This window comes from Chiroxiphia lanceolata, chromosome 5, assembly GCF_009829145.1.
Source record: "Chiroxiphia lanceolata isolate bChiLan1 chromosome 5, bChiLan1.pri, whole genome shotgun sequence".
In the NCBI taxonomy this organism is placed as follows: domain Eukaryota; kingdom Metazoa; phylum Chordata; class Aves; order Passeriformes; family Pipridae; genus Chiroxiphia; species Chiroxiphia lanceolata.
In genome coordinates, this window is record NC_045641.1 from 36,780,210 (window position 1) to 36,804,950 (window position 24,741).

The following is a 24,741-nucleotide window of genomic DNA, read 5'->3' on the forward strand; positions in this document are numbered from 1 at the left end:
GCCAAATTGATTACACTTGCAGGTGTTAATGTCAAGTCAGGATGAATCACTGTGCTCATGCCTTTTTCCACTGAGCAGGAATCCAAAAATAGATGACTGGATAAATCTCGACTCAGACAATGTAAATCCTAGCCAAGTTCAGAGACTGCATAACTGAAATATGCTTCTTGGATTTACATATTCATATTGGATATAAAAACCCTGTTTTCAAATGTTTAACTATTATTTTTAATTTAGTTATATCAAGCAGCATGCAATGCAATGTAAAAGCAGCATACTGCACAAAAACAAGGGACTCGTACATACCAGAAAACGTGACTAAAATCATTAGATTCCATAAAATAGACAAAATTGTTTAAGGATAGTCAAGTTTGTCACTATGCCTAATCTTTCTGTACATGCCTGGTTATCTAGGAAAGAGCAGTGATGAATACCTGAACAAGAAAACAGACACAAGTCAAAGAGCTACAGTCTTCATACCTGTAGGATTTAAATACTAGAAGAGGACTACGATATGGTCCAAATGGAAATGGTTTCACTTCAGTTTGTTTACTTTGAGATGTAAGAAAATCCACATCCACTGAAATTTCCTAGGAAACAGATAAACAGATACACAGTAGTTGCAACACCACCTAATAAAGACAAGCTTCATGTTTAGTTGTAAAACACTTACCTGACCACACAACAGATCTTCCTTAGGTACTATAGAGGCAGTACTTGTCAGCAGCAGCTCTTTCAAGCTGTCAGCTTTAGCATAAAGTTTTTTCAGTTCATCAATATTCAACCCAAGGAAGAGCTCAGGCTCCTCTGAAGCCTTTTTAGAAACTTTGTTTATAGTTTCTTGCTTTGGAGTGTCCATGTGTTTAAGATTTGGTTTAGTGAAAGAATTAGATTCTCTGAAAGATCTCCTTCGTTCTCGGTTTGAATTAGACAGAACTTCATCATCAAAGTAATTTTCTTCACTGTCCAAAGTCAACTTGTCCTGTGTAAGGTCATGAAGTGATGGCTGAGGTAATGTAAATTCAGATTCCTCTTCTGCATGAGGTGTAGCATTTGATTGTTCCTTGGTTTGAAGTGCACGGGCTTCCTTCAATTTCTGAATTTTAAGAGCATATTCATACTCTAGTTGTTGAAGTCGTTTTTTCTCTAGTGCGATCAATTCTGCTGAATGCTTTTTCGGACTTGATGCAGGGGAGGTCTCCAATTTCAACATTTTGCTTGGCTGAAAAGAAAAAAATTACTTTTATTTCATTTTCTAATCTACTGATTATTGACAGGAAGTAAAAAATAGGCAAAATGTTTAATTCAGAATTTATAAAAACATATTGTAAAAAGTCTTGCCTGAAGATTTCAACAAACAGCATAAAAACCACAAAAGAGTTTGTCACAATTCAACTGGCAGGTTTCCAGGTTTTGCGATAAAAGTTAGCTTACATAATGTACAGGCTTAAACAGAAGTTTTGGCCACACTTAAAAGGTGAGCTATAAAGCAAGTACATACAGTGATGTTGGGAGTGCAAACACAAAAATTTACAAAAATATTTTAGCCTTGTTTTTCCGCATTTTGTTTTCAAATCAATATCAGAGCCCCTCTTCAGCAACTTCGCTTGACAGTTTTAACAAAATCATTGATGCCTATAGACAGCAAAGTACTTCCTGCCTTCCTTCACAGGAACATAGCTCCTCTTATTTATCTATGCACAGCATTCCCCTACCATAGAAATGTAGGCTTTGAACAGTTTTCTTTCTCAACTCATTAATGCCTTTTTTGTTGAATCCTCAAAAATGCACACAACCATTAGGAAGATTCCCTGCAGTGCTTTTGAAATGTTTTCCTGAAATTCCATTTGAACTTTCTCAATCAAAATTGCTACTCTTTTTCAAGTACAGTTTGATTTAAGAGCACATTGACTTACTCCAAGATGATCTTGCTCTAGCTTTCGTTTCCCAATTTCCTTACTTGCTACTGCTTTTGCTCGAGCAAGTTCTTCTCCATATTTCAGTGCCAGAGCTTTTTTTACTGTAACTCGCTGTTGAACTTTATGAATCTTAAAAAAACAAATAAATAAACAAAATACTTCAGTAAGGTGCAAATTTACAGATATGACCACATAATAAAATACAATTAGATGAACCAATGAGATATAATATAACTACATGGGAATTAACGGTTAATTCTAAGAAAGCCTACTGCCTCCAAAAATCAGGCTTCCCATTTCAAGGTTTCCAATTCTAGGAAACAGAAACATTTCAGAGTGCAAGTTACATGTTCCTGAAGCCTCTTGAGAAACGCCTTATTAGCATTCAGGATCTTCTCTGTTGCTTGTAGCTGTTCAGCCAGTTTGTTAATTTTATTTTCAGCAATTCGAACATTCTCTCTCTTCTTGGCCTGCTGTTGCAATAAGTTTTTCAAGACAGATTCATCCTTCATCAACAGCATTCTAGAAGTAGAAAAGGCACATAATAAGATTTTTTCCAAAGGGGAGCTGCTCACAGCTATCATTGCTCCTCTGAAACCCCACTTATTTAAAAACACAGCTCTCCTCACACATCAACAAACAACAACTGAAGTTTCTCCAGTCTTAACATCCATAATAAATACTGTTAGTACATACAGCAGGTTTCAGCATCCCAAGTTCAGCATGCCAGTATAATGCAGATGAAAACAGTCTAGTTACAATGACAAGGGAAGGAATGTATGTATGTATCTTTAATACTGTTTTTAATATTATGACACCCAAAACACACATGGTTCTTGCTTTCTGTTAAGTAACAACCCGGTTCCTCCTTAGGACGCATACGCACATGAGCAGATTAGAAACCATAATATTATGCCACAATAGTAGATAAATACAAAAAGCATTAAATGCATTAAAGGAAGCAAGAAAAACACTTGAGTAGATGGCTGTGGATAAAGGTAGGAGGGAAGACTGTCCTTCAATTGATGACTGACCACGAATCAGTTTGTTCACAAGACCACATAGAAATAATCCAGTGGCAAGAGAAGCTGAGAACAGGATGCAAAGCACTTATACTTTTCCACAGTAACTTGAAATAAGGGTGGGAAACATGGAAGAGGCATGCTAAAAGAGAAAAGCCACACAGGGAAAGATTCAAACAGCATACCTATTCCGCAGAAACATTCATATAAACATATATACACATGTATATGTATATATATGTATATATATCTCAAGCATAACTCACTAACTTCAAAGTGTACCAATAGTGAAAAGAACACTCATATTTTCATATTTCATAGTTATTAGGTGGCACAGATCATATTCTAACCACTGAACACAGCTGAAAACAGTCAGAATGACAAACCACACTTAAAAGTTACCAAACGCCACACTGGCACTACCACACAATTCCTTTTGCACAGCAATAGAATTAAAGGCTGAATAGCTTAAGACAACAGGAAACTGATCGTTTGCTGTACTTGAAACGCTAGACATTAAAAAACATTACTTACTATTTCCATCCTGCTAAGTAAAGAAGGTAGGACTTATGACAGTGAAATACATACCTGTTTTTCTTCAGCTTTGCTTCTGCTTCTGTGACTTGTTTTGTCACTACTGCTATTCTCCCAATTCCATCAACTTCACCATCAGAATTTGCAGGGGATGAATTGTTCCTCAGTGGATCAGACTTAATTAAGCGCTGCTTCTCACGACTGAAACAGAAATGTTAAAAGCAAAGATTTTCAGTAGCTTCAACACTCATTTTGATATGTACTCCCAATAACTTTAAAATCTTCAAAAAGAGTAGCAGAACAAGATTTAAAGTTAAAAGAAAAAGTACTTTCCACAACTGCAATCAGCTACTGTAAGTCAGTTCATAACCAAGGATTTTCTTTAGACTTCTATGTTGTCCTACTAAAAACTGCATGAGAGAAAAACCTGAAGGTTTTCAAACTCAAATTTTCCTTCCAATTACAAACGTAAACTAGTAAAGGGCTACCAATAATACACATTTTACATTAACAATTAAACTCAGTTGTACCTGGCAATCTCTTCTTTTAAAAGTCTGTATTCTATCTTCTTATCTTCTGGTAGAGCCTCTGGAGTTCTCATTGGATCATTTTCTTTTTCCGATTTTGGAGGGGCTTTGATTTTTGATGCCTGTTACAATGAGATTCAAGTCAATACCAGTCACACTGGTTTAAAATACAGCTACCGACCAGCATTTTTAAGAGGTATTTCAGCACAAACTTAAAACTGTGCAAGGCTAGTAAGATCTTTCAGGCCATACTTTTTGCTTAAGGATGCATTGAATTTTAATTGGAAAAAAAAAAAAAAATCAAACCAAAATATATTACAAATTCTACCTTCAGGATGCCATCCAACAAAAAATTATTTTGATTAGCTTGTGCAATCCAAATTACAACGTAATTGTCCAGACACAAGTAACATATTCACTCTTGCCCATTTCTGATGTAATCTAGTATTTCTTGACCAAATTACAAAGCAAAATCATTACCAAATAAACTTATTAAAATGCTGATAGTGTTTACCTCAACATTTCTCCTTGCTTCCTTTATCATAGATTCTAGTCCTCCAAACACACTGCTAGTTGAGTTAGATGGCTCTCCATCAGACTCGCTATCATCTGAGTCATTTAAGGTAACCACAACAGACTTGTGTTTTGGAAGCTGTTGGGAGAATGTAAAGTTTTATAGAAAGAAGAAAAAGTTAGAGGCACAGGTATAACTGAGGACATATTTACTAGAAAACAAAAAGGAGGTTAACTCCTTTTGTTATGGCACATAAATTCCACATAAGAAAAAAAATAAGCTTTTGTACATCTCCACTACAAGAAAGTAATACTGTACGTATTTTTGGCACTAAGATGAAAGTACCAAACCTATTCCCAAGTATCTGCAGCATACTTACATCTCCCATGGTCATCGCATACATATCTCAAATTTCTAACTCCTATACTTGTTGAATTATTTCAACTGTAATTAAAGTTATCATCTGTCATTTGCAAGAAATTTTCTCAAATAACTGAGAGGTAACAATCAATCAAATCTGCATTAGAAACGTGGCAGACATACCAAAACTCCCTCATCTCTCTGCTACACAGTTGTGATGCCTCTTGTCCCACAGCTGTTCTTAGCTGACCTTACAGTGAGACAGTTTAACTGGCAGAACAGCAATAGTATGTAAAGAACAGATGAAACAAAATTAATCACTTTTTGCCAAAATCACTAACTTAAAACATTCGCTGAAGTTCAGATAACTGCCAGTTCCAGCACAAAGAAAGATGCAGAAACAAGCAGATAATTTAGATTAACCTCAAACGCTCTGGAATTACAGGTTGGAAAAAAGGAACTTATTTCACATTCCCAGGACTGCTCTTCTCATATCTCCCACTGTAGGTCTGGATGACTTTAGTTATACATTTAACCTTTACCTCAGGACAGAACCTCTTCAAAGCTCTAAGTGGTTTATAAAACATTACCCCATCAAAAAAACCCTGCTTGTTAAAATGAAAAATATTCAATTTCCACATTCAGTTCTTTTTGATATTCTCTTTCTGGACAATTCTTAAAATATGAGTCATATTTACTACTTCTGAATGTAGTAGAGTTGCATCATTTTTGCACGACAATAGGACAGGTAGGTGAAATCTCAGTTTATGTTGGTGCAAGAAGAGAGAACAAGGCACTGGTCCACTCCTCACAAATATTCTCATCCATCCACAACACTCAGACATGCTAACACTGATGCACACACTGCTCACTGAAAAAACTCAACTCCCCTTAGAGGGAAAGTACTTTTACCCACAAAAGGTTAGTTTTCTAACCAGTTTTGCACGTTAAATAATTAAGGAGTGGCACTGATGCTCCAGACCCCACTTTCAAAGAAGGGAGTAGGACAAAGAGCAAAGATAGCCAGGAGCACGAGAAAGAGCAAGACTACGTCTCCTTTGGCAACAGTGTCTGTGCTAATCCGGAAAAGAACGTAAGAGAACTGTATTTACGATCTTTTAGTTCACTGCATGCTGGTGTGTTTTGATGCTCTCTTAGGCTATAAATTCTTGCTTCAGTGTCAAATTCTTTCCAGAAGAGCATACGGATTACCTAAGTTGTTAATAATTCAAACATTTAACTAAAGCTCCACTTTTCTGTGTCGTATCACTAGAACACCTAAGTCTGAACTTGCTGTTCACCTGAAGTGAGGTCACCTTCAACTCACAGTCTTATTAGTAGAAAGCACCAGTATTTCCTTACTGTGATCACCGCTCGTGGAAGCCTTGGTACTCTAACAAACTTTGTATTTTGCACCCGTGGCTGAGACACAGTATTAATACTGACAGCAGACAGATTGCTTCTTGGCACAGACTGTAAGTTATCTGGAACAGGAGGGGAAGGTGGACCACTGTTACTTGATGTTTCCTAAAAAAGTAAATCAAAAATACCGTCTTAAAAATACACACCAAACACAGCTATTTAAAAAGATGTCAGTATAAATGAGATTCTTTCATATATGCCTTGGAATTAGAAATTGGGATTTAGGCAGACTACCCAAATGTATCAGACAAACATTGCAATTCTGCAGTAATATCAAAAAGGCACACAAGAGCATGCCAGTTATTCACAGGTCAGTTGCAAAAGATCACAACCTTTTAATACGGTCAAAACCAATGTATACTTTCAAAACCACAAACTTTGCTTCTCACTCCAAAAAAAAATCCCCAAAACAACAAAAAAGCCCCCAAAACCAGCTAGCTTCTCCTAACTCCTCTTGCTAGAAGTCTAAAATAAACTTACTTGTCTTGCTTTCTAATGAGCAGTTGATAAATAATAAACATTTTCTAGCAGAAAATGCCCATTCGCCTGAACTTACTCAATTTTCAGCACCTTGAAGTTTCATAATTTCTTCAGAAATAAACAGCAAGCTAAAATTTACAATTCAAAGGATGTTCCAGGGTAGCTTTTGTTTCAGTTTCTTTTAGGGGTCAGAGGGTGATGGAAATTCAGAGACATTTTTGTTGATTTCTTTTTTAAAGTGATGAGAAAGGCAGCATAAAACCCCTGTAATCCTCAATCAGCAAGTCACATTTAAGTTTTGGTTAAGACTGCCATCTAGAGGCTTACATTCAAAAACCAAAGAAGTACCTCAGCTCTGAAAGCACGTTTGTTGGCTAGAGACTTGAGTAATTCTTCTCTTAGGAGCATCTCTTCTTCCTCTTCCTCATCAGCAAATGGAGGTTTTGGTGGCTGTTCAGGTTCTTCAGGGGGAAGGGGGGGAAGAGGTGGAGGCGTCTCAAGAGAAACACAAGGAATACCCTCCATGTAGAGATGGCTCAAAGACGGTACAGGCTGGGAAGTAAAACAAGGGTTTGAAACATAAAAATTACTACTGCTTTATGATTACTTAACAGAGGTTGAGACTTAAATTGTTTCATGGTTTAAAAGTAACAAACTGTGACAGTTTAATTAAAATTCAAACTGCATTTAGATCACAAAGGCTGCCACTAAACAATTAGTAATTACTCACACAAGTTAATGAAAACAACAAGGTTACATCTGGATAGTGGAAGCTGTGGAGACATACAAACTAAATAAGACTTCTGAACCAGAGAGAGTCTAGCCACACAAATACAGTTAACCAGCAGTCTTTAAACAGTTTTATGAATTTGTCTTAGCTCACAAAATTAGTTTCCCTTGGTCAAAAATTCAGAAGCTGTCATGAGAGGGAATGGCAACTGTCTACTGCTTTACTAAGAAGAGTAACAATCATTCAGCAAAGAAAATTGGTGGGGAAAAAACCCCCACACTAATTCTATTTCCACGTGGACTCTGTGGGTGAGAAGACAGACAACGTACAGTCAAAAAGCACAAAGTTTGAACAAAGACTGATGAGCCATAGTTTTGGGTTTTCCCCCCCTCTAGGCAAAAAGTCAGAGAACAAGCTTATCTACACATATGGCCTAGAGATAAGAGGTAAAGTCGTCTTATGCTAACAGTTCCAATTCATTCTTTTTCCTTATGTACTTCAGACAACTTTTGCTTTCTGTGTGAAAAAGTACAGCTTCTAACAACAAAAAGAAAAATTTAATTCAATAGGGAAAACTTACATTAAACAAGAATTGGATCAGCCAAAAAATAGATTAAAAAGAAGTTTTAAAAAAGCAACTGGAAGTCTACCAGACAGTTCAAGGGAGTCATCAAATTGAGAACTGTATCAAAAACAGAATCTAAAGTTAATCTTAACTTTAGCATTATAAATCAGATGTAAAATGAGAATTATCAACATTTTCAAAAGCATACTCCTTTCAAGGTTACTTACTGGAATTGGAGGTGGTAGTGGCAAAGAAATTGGTGGTACTGGAGGTGGAAAATATCCTACTGGACATTCAAAGTAAGGAGGCTGCACTGGGGAAGAAGCTGTAATTAAAAAAAATACTGAGTGTAAGAAATCTGACAGGTATTTACTAAACAGCAACTCATGCTTATACTTCAACTGATTTAATGTAGCAAGAGACAAATGTTTTCACTATGCACCAATTTCAAAGGTAACACCAGACACAGTACAGTGCATTTATTTCTTACATATATGTACATAAAAAGAACTTTTTCTATTTTACACACAATATGTAAGTACAGCCAAATAGTACTGCTAAGGTAATGACTTAGCCCTCATATTGGATTTAATTTGCAAGAATTTACCCTTTAAAACAAGCTATTTCAGTCTCCTGATTACTGGCCACCAAAAATACAACACAATACAAACTAGGACAGAAGCAGACCAAAACGCACAGCTGATAAATTCTGAAACAAAAAACTAGAGTTTGAGATACTTTATCAAGAAAAGATTCATTTAGCTCACAAAGTAGCAGGTGTGGTACTTTAGCAAAGTAACATATAGGGAAGGCTAACAAGAAAGAAGAAAGAAATAAAAAGGAAAAAAAAGGTGGAAGATGTAAAGCAAGAGAATAAAAGTAGTCAATCAAGTAGTATGCTTAGTGACATTTTCTCAATACTCCATATGTTGAGATGGAACACGGAAACCTTAAAATGCATCTCAAACTCAAGAGTCAATAAACGATTTAGGCTGAAAGAGACTTCTGGAAGAGATATATGTCCCAGCACAAGGGTTGCCCCCAAAGTCAGACTGCTAAGGGACTTGTCAAGTTCCAAGTATATTTGAGGATGGAGATTCCTCAACACTTCCAGTAAACCTGTTCTAGTATGTGACCATCTTCTGTGCAGTTTTCCCTTATATCTAACCCGAAGTTATTTTGTTACAATTTAAGTGTTGCTCTTAGTCCTTCTGTTGCCCACTCCACTGTAGAGTCTGGCTCTGCCTTCTCTGTAACTGCCCACTAAGTAGTTGAAGACAGGAGCAAAAGCTTTCCCACGCCTTCTTAACACAAAATCAGCTCTCCCGGTCTTCTTCCCATCAGCCAAATGTTCCAGTCTCACAATGAACTCTATGAAAAACAGGCCTGAAACAGTTTCACTTAGTCAAAAAGGTCCTTTGCTAGGCTCTTTCTAGGATGTCGCTCTCTTTCTCCTGCTGTGAAACCAGAAAGCTGCCACAGTCTGTGTTTAACAGCCCCCCTCCAACCCTTCACAGTCACAGTGCTACAGTGCAGGTGACAGTTGGCCTCTATCACCCAAAGCCATAGTGCCGACCCATATGTCACTCAATGTTCACCAGAACACCCTCCCCACCCTTTCTTGCAAAGTTGCTGTCTATCCAGTCAAGAGCCTGGAACTTCACTTCCTGCAACAGCTGCTTGGGAGCACACAAGAATAAAACCTAACAGCACTACACCCTGCAGACCTTAAAAAATACCACTCCAGCAGAGATGGAAAGAGTCAACGTTAAAACAAAACAGAATCAGCTCACCTTAAAATGTTAGTTCTAGAACTGAGACACCTCAAATACCTTCTTTCTAAAAGAATGGCTTATTTCCTGCTTTTAACCTATTCTCACCAATCACTCCAGAAGAAAACTGTAAATCAGTCTTACCTGGTGAGTTAGTTTCACTATCTGTATCCATAGCAACTTCATCATAATTATCGTACTGATATATGCCTCCTGCGCTCTCTGTAGACTGCTTATCCAAAGACCACCTCAAATCCGTATCTGAAGACTAAATACACAAAGAAAGTACTTTATTTAGCTGGTCTTACATTATTATGTCAGAACAAACCACTAAGAAGTATATTTTGGAAAAAGGCCCTTACAATTTTGTCTTTTATTGCTTTATAAATACAATTTATTTTTCTTGTACAAAAAGAACAAACCTTTTAATCAAATCTATCACAGGTAGTGACTGGACAAATTAACAGTTTTAAAACTAGATCTCTTCCAGGATGATGGGGAGAGGGGGTTATGATAGACAGAAGAAATTTTTAAATACCTATTAGGTAATTATATATTTGGTAAACTGGCAAGGTTATATATTTCTGAAACGCTGCAAGAGAATTAAATGTTTTATTATTTCTGTTAATCTGTCATGGCAACTACCAAAAACACTTGAGCTACACTTCCTAAAAACAATTCTCAGGTAGAGAATCTTTTTACTGTCCCACAAGGAGCCATGTACCACTCTGAGACAAGCCCAGAAACTGCCAACTCATAAATTAGATTATTTAAAGAACTCCTAACACTATATGGATGCCAATCAATGTTCAGCACCAAATATATGCAGAACGCCTAAGTATGACTTCATAGATTCCTCAACTTCTATCTTTCAGAGGCATACAGGAGACACTTGGGTAGCTTTTAGAATTCCTACTGTTTACAGTCAAACATTTTTAGTCTCAATTTTCCACTCGGTATTATTATAATTATATATTTATAATAAAAGACTCTTCTATATCATGACGTCAAACAGGGAGTCCCAATTCTCTTAGATGCTGTTTCATTTCTCCTTACAGCATCAGTAGCTCCAAGCACTTCAAGCATCAAGCTACTGCAGCTGCACTGCTTCCATGCTGAAAGAATGCTGAAGAAACAGTCATTTTTTCTGTAATGTACCAATGTTTTAGAGACAGAACATTAGTTAATCAAGTGCCTTTTGCTAATCTCAAAATGAAAGAATGAGAACAGCCTACAAGTGCAGCATTAGGACCACTGCAGTAACTCTATTACTTCATAAATTTCACAGAAGTCTGTCATCCTGTAGCAGGCCTAAAGTAATTAATTATCTTTTGTGTCTGAGCATACGTTATGCCCTGACAAAATAACTGAAATACTACTATTAAAAAACACTACAAAGAAACCAAACCCTCAAACGACATTTCAAAAGAAGCAGGCCACTGAAGTATAGACAGAAAAAGTTTGAAAATGTGGAGAAAAAAATCCTGCAATCCAAGAGAAGAGAGACAAAGTTTCATGGATCAGTTAGTGTTAAATTACAGACTGCTCCTTGATCACAACATCCAAAGTGTCTCTAGGAGAATCATGCTCTACCATTGACTTGCAAATGTACAACTCATACAAAACTGATTTTCCAAACCTAAAGGGAATGCCCATCTAGCATGGGATTAAAACACTGTAAATACTGAAATATTTGGAGCTTTTCTTTTGTTGTTCTGGTTTGGTTATTCTGGGGGTAGGGACAGCAGATAGAAAAAAGGGGGAGGACATAGATGGGATGGTGACACATAGAATCAGGTAGGGTAAGACAGAAATCATTCCTGAATCCTAAATGTAACACCTGAACACTATATAACAAAATTCGTTACCCTGCTTCTTGATCTCCTCTTTCCTCCAACTAGCTTCATAAATCGATTGTACTGTTCTTCTTGATTTGAGAGGTCTCTAATTTTTCTGATTTCTTCTTCTCTCTTTCTTCTCTCCTCTTCTTCTTCTTGTTTCCTCTGATCTTCCTCTTTCTGACGCCTGTCTAGCTCCTTTTGCTGCTGTATCTTCTTTGATGTCTTTGTCTGTTGTTTCCTCACAGCTTGCTTGCCTTTAAATAAAAAGATACATGATTAACTCCACCTTATCTAATTGGTTCCACCTAATCCTAGATTCAAGAGTTTTGAGTAGATGTATGGGGGTTTAAAACAACTAAAGGCTCATTGCTCAAGGTTTCAAGAAATAGGGGGTATTTTGAGGCCATGCCACTGACAGCCATATCAGCAACATCAAACTTATTACCTGTGGCACTAGGTTTTTTCGTCGAATGTGCTTTTGTACTGGCTTTGACTTTCTGTGTTACACTTTTCATTTTTGTTAATTTTTCTTTGCTTTCCTTCATCACCTGTTGTTCTTTTTGCTGCCATTTTTTACTAGCAGACTGAAGTGCAAGAAGTCTAAGTTGCAACTCAGACATCTCCTCCTCATCATCAAGCAGCTTCTTGAGAAGAAAACAGAAGAAAGGACAAGATAAAAAGTCAAGAAACATCATTTAATAGTTTTTTCTTTACAAGGTCTTTTGAAGTCTTTCCCAAATGTTCTTATCAAAAGAAGGCTTAAAAATCCTGCTTTACTAATAAGTGTCATTTGTTAAAAATTAACTGCTTCTATTACTGGGACATTTCTAGACTGCCATTTGGAAAAAGGCATCAGGGTATCACACAATGCAATCATGCCTCACCTATGGAGGAATACTTCATTACCTTTTCAGATGTAACATCCGAACTGCTAAGCTTTTGCACTGATGTTTGTTCTTTGTCTTCTGTACCTTTCAAAAATAAAAATACCACACTTTTGAGCAAGCTGTTTCTCAAGAGGCAAAGCCACATTAAAATGATATGCAAAATTTAATCTATAGATACCTATTTTATGAGTATAATTGATACACAGTCTAAAACAGAATAGCAGATGTACATGTAAGATCACATTAACAAACATTCCCATAAACTGGGCATGTCTGATGAAATCCACATCATCATAACACCATAAGCTCAAGGCAGTATTTGTCATTTCTTAATAATTCTCTGCCTTAAGGTTGGTAGGTACTTCCCCAAGAAGCAGAGAGAAATGGATTTGCCATCTGTTTTATACTACCATCTTGTATCAGCTGCTGTCCTGACTATCTCATATTCCACTGGCAGCTATTTTGAGTAACCGGTCTTTCTTTTGCAGAATTAAATATAAGGGCCCAAAGCTGCAGTAAGAACACACTTGCTCCATTTCACACCAAATGGAAACAGAAAAAGGTTATCCTATATAAATGAAAAGTAAACAGTAATGATATCCCACTAAACATTTAGATATTGACATATTAATTTGTTTGACTCCCCACAATATAACCATCTGATTATTGTAATGTATGTACACATATATTAACATACTGGTTTATATGTAACATACATAATGCTGTATATATTGTAGTGTTACATAATTATTATAGCCAATAATTATTAATATAATTGATGGCAAATACATAATTACATAATTTTTATTTAACCACAGATATATACGTTTTATGCACAAGAGGAAGGAAGTACACATTTAGGGACGTTTGGTGTTCTTCTCCTATATCAGTCTTTCTTCAAAGAGAGATTGCTTCCCATAATACAAATTGGTAGAAAATAAATTTGCAGTCTGTACAGCTTTTACTCTTCCTAACATTTTATGAAAGGCACACTCAGAAAGGCACTGTTTAAAACATATCAAGACATTACACCTAAACAAAAATGAAACTTAAAAAATGCTACAGGTCTGTAGAAACATCCAGTACACCATTTAAATATAACAGGAAAATCAAATTTTGCTGATTTCCCAAAACATGCATAATCATATAGCATACATTCACTTGATATATGTGAATTTGCAAAAACTCAAATCAGATGAGTTTTTCCTTGGAAGGCTGTATTAGACTGCCATAAACAGGCACTCATACATAATCTCTCTGCTTTCAGATCGTTCACATGTCATGCATTTGAGCGGCATGCAAAAATTAAACGCTCTTAATATGCATCTATTAAAGTATCTATATAATATACATATAAGATAGTATATAATATATATAGCATATATATTATCTATATATACTATAGCATCTATTTTCACTATTGTATGAACTGTATTCTCAATTTCAGTACTGTTACATTTTGAAGTTGGATTTTTTTCTGTTTTGCTTTTTAAATAGCTGTTTTACTCCTGCCTGCCCTGTTATGTTGTCTTCCCGTAGGCTACTAGTTCTTCTTCTATGGCAAAAATTCATTGGTTTTTTTCATGTCTGCCAATAAAAACTATATTACCTCTTAAAGAATACCAGAACTATTTTTTCTTTTTATTAATAGGAAACACACAAGAGGGAACAATTACCTAGAATAAGGGGGTTTGATTACTAATTATCAGTTTTCTCTTCTTTGCTTTATTGGTTCTGTCTTCTAAATTCTCATTCTGAAGTTACACATAAGTCATTCTGACTTTCAGTGCTCTAGTCCTACTGTTCTTCACATTCCTAATTACACACCAGTGCTCTTAATCCACTCATTCGCTGTGTCTCTTCCCACTCAAATTGGCAGTTGACACACACTGACAAATTACTTAACATCAGATGACAAGTGATATCCACAAGCACCACCCTCAACGAGAGCAAACACTTATTAGAACTACATGAAGCCTTAGAGTAGGGAGCTGAAGTCAGCTGTCGTATTTTGCTGCAGACTTAGTAGTAAGCTCAAGGACTTTTACCACAGGTCAGCTGGACACAACCACTTGTTTCTCATGAACTGCTTAATGCATCTGAGCAATTACACTCTTTGGTCTGCAGTCCAGAACTATCTTTGACAAGACACTTATTCTACCCTTTGGCTGCATTTCTTACACAAACCTTTTCTACTCCTGGCCTATGATTTCTTCACTACTCGTGGATATCAATAATGATCAAAATAATCCTGGTGAAAATATCTTATAAAGACTAAAGAAAGCAAACAAAGATGAAATGCAGAAAAAGAAGTCTCTAAATGTTCTCTTTTCAGCTAAAAATTAATCACATTTTGCTTCTGCAAGAAAGAACAAGGGAAAAGCAGAAGTAAAACTTGCAGTGAAAAGTCAACCATTTCTACCGTGAACAGCAATTAAAACCTTCAAGTCTTGTCCTCATGCTTTCTGCCAAACTATCAAAGAAAATACATTATTTAAAACAAAAAAAAAAGAAAAACATGCTACCAAGCATGTTTATGTAATTGAAGGAATTACAAAACACAAAAGTACATTAAACCTTTAACTTAGAAATTTTAACATTTTCATAAAGTAAAATTTTCCCCAACACCTAATAAATACTATGATAATAATAGCAAGCAAATAGAACTTTACAAGCTAAAACAACTTTACAAGTATTTACCTTGGCCAGATTCTGTAACTTCAGATTTTTGCAAGGACTGTTTCATTCCTTCTTTGCCTTTTTTTAATCTGCTCCTCTCAGCTGGAGTAGGTAGCTTTTGTCTGAGAGGTTTCAGTTCAAATGCCTGAAAGCCCATAACCGGATTTTTCTCCTCGGGAGGTACTTCTTTTACAGCATCCGTTTTAATACTGTCATTTTCTACAGTTTTTTGGTCCTCAGTGTCCACTGTTTTATCATCATCTTGTTGTTCATTTTCTTCCCTGTTGCTCAAAGCCAGTCTTTCATCTTTATTAATGTGCTCAAGTTCTAATTGTATCTGCTTATACTTCAAGAGCAGATCCTCAAAACTTTCTTCCACAGAGCTTTCATTTTTAGAAGAGTAGTTCTGCTTTCTAGATGGGGACCTTCCAAAAGTTTTGGCTGAATTACTGGTCAAGAAATTTAAGACAAGAACATGTATAACCTTAACACAGTGGCGATAGTACCACTGAAGACTAAATTAAGACAAATGTAAATTAAGATCATTCTATTACATTTTTGTTTTACCTTAAGGCTAGCTTGAAAAATATCCTTTATAAATACAAACAGCATGAAAAACATATAACCATTATTACATATTGACAGCTTAAATAAACGTTTTCTCAAACCAACAATTTCAAGTATCTTACTTAAGACAAGAAGGTAATGAATTGCTGAAAAGTCTTCTCTTTTGTTCACACCATCCTCCCAGAAACAACAGCTGTAATGCTGAGATTGTTCCCTATCACACAGTCAGACTTCAAGTGTTCGTAACTCAAATATTGATTCCCCATCTGACATTCTGAAGAAGACTAGTTAAATTCATTCTTATTCATTTTATCCTTTCATAAAATGCTACATCTGGCCATAGCACAATTACACACTGCAGTAAATCTAGCTCAGCAAAAGCACAGAAGAATCAATCAACAACTGCAGGGAACTTTAAAAAAAGTGACTAGAGACTTGCAGTCAAAATATTCAAAAACGCTAGAGAGGATTGGGAATTACTAATTACTCAGAAAAGATTGCCCACGCATGCCCAAGGGATAGACTTTCTTAACAACATGCTGTCAAACAAAGGTGATGGAAATATTCTTAGGCAACTGTATCAAGAATAAAAGTTCTCAATATTAGAGGTTCAATTCCTCTCACCTTAACCTGACACTTGAAAAATAATCATGCTCCAGAGGAAATCTTTTAGGACACCAAGCCAGGTTTGACTCAATCAACTTTCAGTATCAACCTCACTGTGATAACAGCTGACTCAGACCCAGTTACGCAAAACGCTTTTTTATCAACATCATCCCTTAAAACAATAAATGGACTAAAACTGAAAGCTAAAATAGGTGTCAGATATGGCAAATATGGGTGCTGAAGAAATGAGGCTGCACACACACACAGAATTTGATTCCGGGATTTCTCCACAGATCTTTTTCAGCGTTTCCCTTTTATTTATATTCTTCTATAAGCAGAACTTGGTCTTGTCTTTTAGTTAAACAGAATTCCCAGGATCATCCCAAACTAGTGTTTTGATTCCACACATTTACACTTGCATCATGTGGTGGCTGTGTCCCACCATGAGAAAAACATGCAGACCGTCAAGTGGTTTTCCACTTTGAGAAACACAGCATTTTCTCTGTCAAAACACTTAGCCAAGGTCGATCCAATTTGGTTCCAATTAACTAAATGCAGGTGCAGACTGACTCAGCTTGTTCCCACATCAGACATACTGAATTCTGAGGAAATGAACTTTGTATTTGTCTTCTGCTCATAACATGCATCAAACTACTTGGATGTTTCACTATGTTAAGTTCTAACATAAGTATGAAGAATCTTGATATGTATCCTACAAAACCAACTTCCGTAATACCAGCAAACGTTTTGTTATACGATACTTTCTCATGTGTCAGCCCAAAAAGGATAAACTACCAAAGATATCAAATCCAGAAAGCAATCAAACAATCTATAATTTGGCTGCAAATACTAAAAGCTGTGTGCAGTATAACACCAAATTATGCAATAAGCATATTTGCCAAATTCACTTCCAACACACTTCTACTTTCAAAAGGCCAGTTATATTAGTGATTTTGTGAGTCACAGGAAATTCAGAAGCTAATTAAGTGACAATATAATTTATAAAAATAAGTAACTACTATTTGATATTCAAATCCTTCAATAGCTTCTAAAGTCATCTAGAGTTGGGTAATAAGACAAAATTTTGTGATGGTTTCTGTGCTCAGGATAATACAATCATTAAAGCTCCCACAATGATGCTAACCAGAAATTCTGTGGTTTGCATATGTAGAAAATTTTTATATGTGGTTCTACACACAGAATGCAAGACTCCATGGAGTGCTGTGAAAGGCAGAGAAGCATATATATATTAAAACAATTGTGCTTCAATCAACTCAAGAGAAACATCATCCTACAACCAAAAAAAAGGACTAACTGAAGAAACTGGGAAACTGGGGGGTTAGAAACAAAGAAAAATGTACACTGTTAAGAGTTCACAATTCAATGGAAATAGAAAGTCCCATTTTGGTTCCATATTTCAGACTCAAATTCCACAATTCTCCATGCAAGAATTACTGCAGAATGATTATCTAACAGCTTCATGTTAAAGGAATTAAAAGAGAAAAGCCTATTAAAAGCTAATAATTCTTTAAGTGTTCCACTGTGTCCTTTACTCCACTTACATATATATTCCTACAAAACACTGTGCAAAGCACTAGTTCCAAGGATAAAGCAAGTAAGCAATTTCTGTCTTACCAGACTATTTTGGTTTAATCCCAGCCGGCAACTCACTACCATGCAGCCACTCTCTCACTCTCCCCTCCATACTGGGGACTCAGAAAAAGCTAATGTGGGTTGAGGTAAAGTGGGTTGAAAAAAGAATGGTTTAATAATAGAAACCAGGTAAAATTATAATTAAAAGAAAGATAACAAAAAGAGAAAGCAGAATAAAGCCCAAGAAAGGCAGGTGATACACAATACAACTGCTCGCTACCCACTGACAGATGCCCAGTCCGTCCCCCAGCGGCTCCCAGCCAGTTCATACACTCGCAATGACATTCTGTGGTATGGAATATGACTTTGGCCAAGTTTGGGTCTCAGTTTTGCTCACTACCAGATTCTTCTACATCTCCTTGCTGGAAGATCACAGGACACTGAAGCCCTTGACTTAGTGTAGGCACTACTCAGCAAAAACTAAAACATCACTGTGTTACCAACATTATTCTGGTACTAAATCGAAAACATAGCACTATACCAGCTACTAAGAAAATTAACTCTTTCCCAGCCAAAACCAGGACTCAGCCTCTTAAAACATTTTACTTTCCTGGGGGACTTCAAATACAATTCCAGGCCACAAGCCTCCCTGTACCAGCTGATATGAAAGTCTCTTCTGAAATCACATTCCAATAAACTACATCCCTACTCCATTAATATTAGCAACACAGAGGTACCTTAATATTTAGGAATTCTTAATATTGACTCCTTTAGGTGGCAAAGATATGAAAAATACAGAAAAGAACCTGTATCAAGAGAAAATCATAGGCCTTCTTTAACTATGTGATCCATAAACTGAATATTTACTTATTAAAGAGCAAGAATATTAGAACATTCTCTACCACGTTTAAACAGAAGAGTGCATCTTAAGTATCGGGAATAAAAATACTTCAAACTTCCTCATTTTCTACTTTCAGTTTGAAAATGGAATTAGTAGTTTCTAAAAGTTCTTCTCATTAAAAGTGAGAAGGAGACTCTGTATCAGTATTAACAAACATTGCAGGGTCTGTTTAGGACAAGAGATACATTTGCCCTGAAAATTATCTGAAAATTACTCTTTAGGCAGAAAGTAACCATCTTCAGCTACTCAGAGCAACATCACAAATTACAAGCCTTAAAATCTGTTTTCAGCACTAGAATTATCTTACTGTGCAAACTTGGCAAGTCAGTTCTTCACTTGCTGCCGCTCAAGATAGCATCCTTAAATGAAGAGTTCCAACGAAGACTTCAGTAATGCTGTAACTGTACCAGGCAAGATTAAATAAAAGCATCTCTATCACTAGTTCACATAGTCCATCCACATTTAAACAAATGAAAAAGTTACATGGATAAATAATCTTGTATCTGAAAGAATAGAAGGATCCAAGGAGTAGCTTTTAAAGCCTTAAGTGCTGCCACAAGTCGGGAAAACTCCTGCTGCCAGGATCAACCAGCATAGTCAAGCAAGCACATATCCTGTGACTATTGGTATGGAGGACAATAAAACACTGCAAAATTCTGGAGAATAGGATTTAACCAGCATCTCTCTGAGTGGTTTGTACACTTGTTTACATTTTCAGTCAGGCAACAATGAAGTTACATCAAGTAACCAGGTTGCCCTAAGCTACACTCAGCATCACTTTTTTCTGTTTCTTCCTATAGTAAAAAAGAAAAAAATTTGGGGAGCTTTTCCCAACATTTTCATTCATAAAAGGACAAAATATCAGAACTCTATTCCTACACAACTCTAAGAATAGTCAGTGGAGAACATCCTACAAGGAATGGTGACTATGGCTTTCCTTTGAACACCCATATAAAACACATTTCGCGAGTGCAGACCCAGTTCAACTTAGCTAATACTGATTAAAGCTAAACCTACATGTAACAGCCTCTGAAAGGCAGGAAGCAAAAATGAAAAAAAAAACACCAGTAGATCCTTCATTTCCCAATATAGGAAATTAACAAGCTCAGGGTTTTAGCTTTACAACTGTGACACTAATCATACACATTAAAAGTGCCACACCAAAGACTGACCCCGCTTCACAATATCTGAACTTCGGGCTAGAAAAGGAACCGCCCGGGATCCAATCGACAAAGGCTTCCTCCCAGGCTACGCTTTTTCTTTTTCCCTACACGGGACCGATCGGCCAAGTCGCAAGCCAGGTCACGGCGGTAATCCGGATTCCCAGCAGCCTTGAGAAGCAGGGCTGGCTGCCCCAGCCAAGCCCCGGGATTGGCACGGGAACCTCCCTCTCCGTTATCGCTGCGGGAGTCCCCCTCCCAGAGCAGGAGGGAAACGCGTCCCCTTCCCAGAGCATTCGGCCACGTAGCGCGGCACCGCCACACCCAGGCCCACCGCAGCAGCTCGGTCTCCCCGCCCCCGCTTCCCCCCAGGTCTCAAGGATACATTTCCGAGGCGAGGGCTCCCTCCAGCCCTGGCTGCTACTGAACCCGGCGCCGCCACCCCCTCCGGGCGGCCTTCCCGGAGGGTTGCTTGGCCGGTCGCTGCCGTCTCGGCTCCGGCCCCAGCGCCCGCCGCCCCGGTACGGCCGGCCTCGGAAGCGGAACCGGTCCAGGGCGTTGTGGCTGCGCTCCCAGAAGGAGAGCCGGGGGCCCGGCTCCGAGTGAGAGCCCGGCGGCATCCGCGGCGCAGGCGGGTGGGAGCGGAACGAGTCCTTGGGCCGGTACCCGCCGTGGCCGTGCCCGTGGCCCGTGTCGGGCGGGGGCTGGTGCCGTGATCGCGGGAAGGGCCGCCCGGGGGAGGAGGACACGGAGCCGCTCCCGTGGAGCCCGGGGGGCGGACGGCGCCTCGAGTATGGCCTGCTGCTGCTGCCGCTGCCGCCGCCGCGGTTGCCGCCGGACTGGGAGCCGCCGCCGCAGGGCCCGAAGCCGTTGTTGTCATCGTCGCTGATCTCGCCGTCTTCCAGCTCCCCTTCCTCCTTCGGGGAGAGCCCGCTGGGGTCGGGCGCGGTCGCCGCCTCCGCGGCCGCCATGAGCCCACGACAACGGTCTGGGCGCGCCCTGCGCCCCCCCCGCCGGCCCGCGCCGGCTCTCGCGAGACCACGCCCCGTTCCTCCGGCCCGGGGGGACAGCGCCGTGCTGCGTAAGAAAAGGGGTGGGGCAACTCCCCTAGCGCGGGGCATCCTGGGTGATGTAGTTCTCCCCTAGCACGGCAAGGCTGTGAGAGGTGGGGAGCGGGGAAAGCCAAAGGCTCAGCCTATAGCGTGGCGGCGGCACGGTGCGAGCGCCAATGGGGGTACGGCCCGCCATCTTGGTAGAGGAGGCAAGGGGGAGGCCGCCATCTTGTTGAAGGGCACCACGCTGAGTGAGGAGGCTTGTGTCACATGGCGGCCGCAAGAGTGTCAATGGCAGCTCCCCTTAGCGCCGTCCGGGCTACGCCAACCACGGTGTTTCGGGGCTTGGGGTCTCCTGGGTGCTCATTGAGGGTGCTGTTTACCCTTTCTCGTTTGGTGGGGCCCTTGCCCTCCTGCCCCCCTCCCCCAAACAGAACCCAGGCTTCTAAAAAAGAGAAAACAGCCGATGTTCAGACATTAACACACCACCCCACACCCCCCCCCCCCCCGCACCCTCGCAGCAGCTAAACTGCTGTTAGAATTTTTAAGAAGGAGTTTTCTGCAAAGCTGTCCAGACCCATAACTGCTTGGAAACTCAGATGGGCCCTAATGGCTTTTGTGACAGAAGTGACAAATGAACACTGGAGGGGGTAAAGCAATTACATAAACACCTTCAAGCATTTGTTTTATTTTCATATCTCAAAGTAGCATCCTGTTGCTCCTCATAACAGAGTTTTGAGAACTAGTACTGCTTGCCACAGAAATGTACCATATGTATAACCAAAGCCTCCATTTAAAGAAACCAACCAAGCCAAATAAAGAAACAAGAAGGGAACTGAAGCAGCCAGGCAGGCAACGCCAAGTCACTCTATAACCACTCTACAACCCAATTGTCTTGAAGCCTTTCATAAGGCAGTCACTTAGAATTTTGGGGGTTCCAAACAGAAAAGACCTCCAAAGCCCCTTGGCAAAGCCCCTCAGAGACCTTATGTATATATGCTAATAAGTGTTGTCACAAGTCAGGAATATGTAACAGAAGTGCAGGGAATGAAAATGAATACTCACGCAATGTAAATTTATAAGGTGTAGTGAAGATACCTCTGTGTGAACATTGGCAAAATGATTACCAGCGCACCTAGCATGATGAAATCATCCAGCACGCTGTAATAAGGAAAGCCTGCCTGCTAAAACTCATAGATTGAGTTTCAGAGGTTTCTTTTAAGTGCCACTTTTAGGCAACACTACCTTGTTAGTTGTTCAGGGATGCAGCATCCTACCAAGGTGCTGATTGATGGCTTTTTGGCATGGAAGGAGAAACCTAATTTTAAATAAAGCCTTTCTAAGTGGGATTGGTGTCTCCGGGAAAATTCACAAAACTTGACTTTTTAAACTTCTAGCACAGTCCCTGAGAGTTTCTTTTCAATTGTCACGCATGCTAAATGTCTTTGCAGATTTGCCATGGTTCTCAAACTTGGAGAAAGAAGGCTGCCTCTTTGTGCTTTTCCTGAAGGTGAATTATTAAAGTGTTTTGGTGGGGGTTTATAGTGAATAATGTGCTATAAAATCACAAGCACCAAAATAAAATTTAGGATCATATTACTATTTTTTTTCTTCTTTGCCTTTCTCTCTAGATTTTCTTTAGATCCAACTAGAATAGAGAGAGTGAATAATGTATATGCTTTGTAAAGACCAAAACGTTGTGCCAAGAAAGATTACTTTTCTTTGCTCTAAACACTTTTCACCCTCTTTTTTTTTGACCTAACTGGACAAACTATGACTTGCCTTCATACAGTCAGGGTAGAGTAATGGAATGTGTATCTCATGTTCTAAATTTCTCTAATGTCCTCTGTTTAAAAAAGTGTAGATTCTGTGAAGATATTTACAGGGAAGAATGAAGTAAGTTCAAAGTTTGTTGCTTCCATCCTTCCCCCTTCCCTTCCCCCAGGTATCCATCATTCTCCAGTAGTGTGTTATTTCTGTCAGTACTTCTGTTTAAATAATTGGGATCTCTAAGAATCAGGCTTACACTATTTTATATAACCCACAACACTAAAACATATGCAAATATGACACAAGACCTACTGAAAACTTTCTGAAGTAGCAGCTGGAGGTCAAGCAGGTTTCCTAAACATTGCTAGGTGCCTATGTCCGTGTCTGAAATCCAATCCACTGTAGTTACAAAGAAGTTTCAGTATCACTACATATAAGCTGCAGAAATTTCCCTCCCAGCACACATTTCCTACTTGGGCATCCCCAGAACTTTGCATATCTGTTTCCTGTTTCCTTTGTACAGTTGCCTTTATTTCTAAGTATTTTCACACACCAGAAGGAAATTAGTATTAGTATCTTCTAGACTGGGAAGGAAAATTAGTATTGGCAAAACAGCAGTTGTTTATGGGAAATTGACCTGATGTGGGTATTCCCACTCTGTTGTTTCTGTGTATTTGCCTATTGTTCATCTAACAAGTGTGCTATATTTATTCAACAATGCTATATGATCTGTACTATAAATTTCTTGCTGAGGCATTTAACCATTTGTAAAAGAAGATCCTGAGAATCTTCCAGCGGTTTTGCATATCCTGTGGTATCATATGTCCCTTCTTTCATTTCAGTCATCTGATACTGCCTGCTTTTTGCTGTCATCCAGGGTTATCAGGCAAGTAATTCTAAATTTTCAGGAAGAAGCAGATTCATCACAGTCAACAGAAAAATTGATAGTTTTAAATTCTCTTCTGTAAAGGGAATAAAATGACACCTGTAAAAAGAATGTGTTTTTTTCTGATAGTTTTGGTACCTACACATTTGAACAGAGGCCATAAGCATTCAAAAACTGCAAGGGAGCTGCCATTCAAATAGAAAACATTAAGAAACTTTCTTGCTTATGGCATGGATAATAGACAAAAAAATTTTGTAATGTTTCATTATGTCTAAAAATGTGTAAATTTAAAAGAAAAATTTTAGCTGAATGTGACTTCATGCCTTTGAAACATTATATTGCTGCAGAAGAAGAAATTTTTGTATTAAACACTAACAATTTTTTTAGTAACGTACAAATTGAATAATTTAAAATATAGGAAAGCATACATTTTAATACTGGAGCATGGAATTTGATTTGTTTCAAAGTCTGAAGCAGAAAATTACTAACATGTTTACCATTCAATTATAAGAAGTAAAGTGAACTTTGTTTTTACAGAAGCCCCATAGAGTTATAAAGACTGGGCCACATTTCAGAATATAAAAGACATTTTGTATCTTTTGGTACTGTACGGTTTGACTGAAGCTAATTGTATGATTGTTTTTGTTCTTCATGCATTGCAAGTGTCAATTACAATCATAGGTTCAGGGGGGATCCCCCTGCTGGTGAGGTAACAAAAATGAATGTATTCTTTGCATTTCTTCCCCGTTTTTGTGGTTGTTCCTGTGTTCTGCCTGTGCCAGCTGATACAATGTTCAGTTAATCCATAATTTGGCACTGCGGTAGTTGCACAGTTTCATGTCATTTTGTTGTTCTGTTTCTTCTGGATTTTCTTTTTGTCCTTTTTTTTTTAACAGAAACCTGTGTGAAATCTTCCAAAGAAGAGAGCAGTTTCTATCCAAGAAGGAACATCCA

The 24,741-nt window shown here is 38.3% G+C and overlaps 1 protein-coding gene across 3 annotated transcripts in view; it reads right to left on the reverse strand.

Moving 5' to 3' along the window:
• The window catches only part of ZFC3H1 (zinc finger C3H1-type containing), a 41,702-nt gene extending 20,616 nt beyond the window's left edge, over positions 1-21,086 (reverse strand). For 2 of the 3 annotated variants that reach the window (XM_032687756.1, XM_032687759.1), the window contains exons 1-16: positions 20,465-21,086; positions 15,274-15,693; positions 12,593-12,657; positions 12,132-12,330; positions 11,714-11,940; positions 9,990-10,113; positions 8,301-8,398; positions 7,127-7,330; positions 6,239-6,403; positions 4,517-4,654; positions 4,006-4,124; positions 3,530-3,676; positions 2,267-2,441; positions 1,917-2,048; positions 674-1,222; positions 481-590 (exon numbers count right to left, since the gene is read on the reverse strand). In XM_032687756.1, coding sequence (XP_032543647.1) covers positions 481-590; positions 674-1,222; positions 1,917-2,048; positions 2,267-2,441; positions 3,530-3,676; positions 4,006-4,124; positions 4,517-4,654; positions 6,239-6,403; positions 7,127-7,330; positions 8,301-8,398; positions 9,990-10,113; positions 11,714-11,940; positions 12,132-12,330; positions 12,593-12,657; positions 15,274-15,693; positions 20,465-21,050 — 3,458 coding nt within the window. In that variant the 5' untranslated portion in view covers positions 21,051-21,086. The remainder of the gene's footprint in view (positions 1-480; positions 591-673; positions 1,223-1,916; positions 2,049-2,266; positions 2,442-3,529; positions 3,677-4,005; positions 4,125-4,516; positions 4,655-6,238; positions 6,404-7,126; positions 7,331-8,300; positions 8,399-9,989; positions 10,114-11,713; positions 11,941-12,131; positions 12,331-12,592; positions 12,658-15,273; positions 15,694-20,464) is intronic. The other variant, XM_032687757.1, reaches the window with a different exon arrangement.
• Between the last annotated feature and the right edge of the window lie 3,655 nt (positions 21,087-24,741).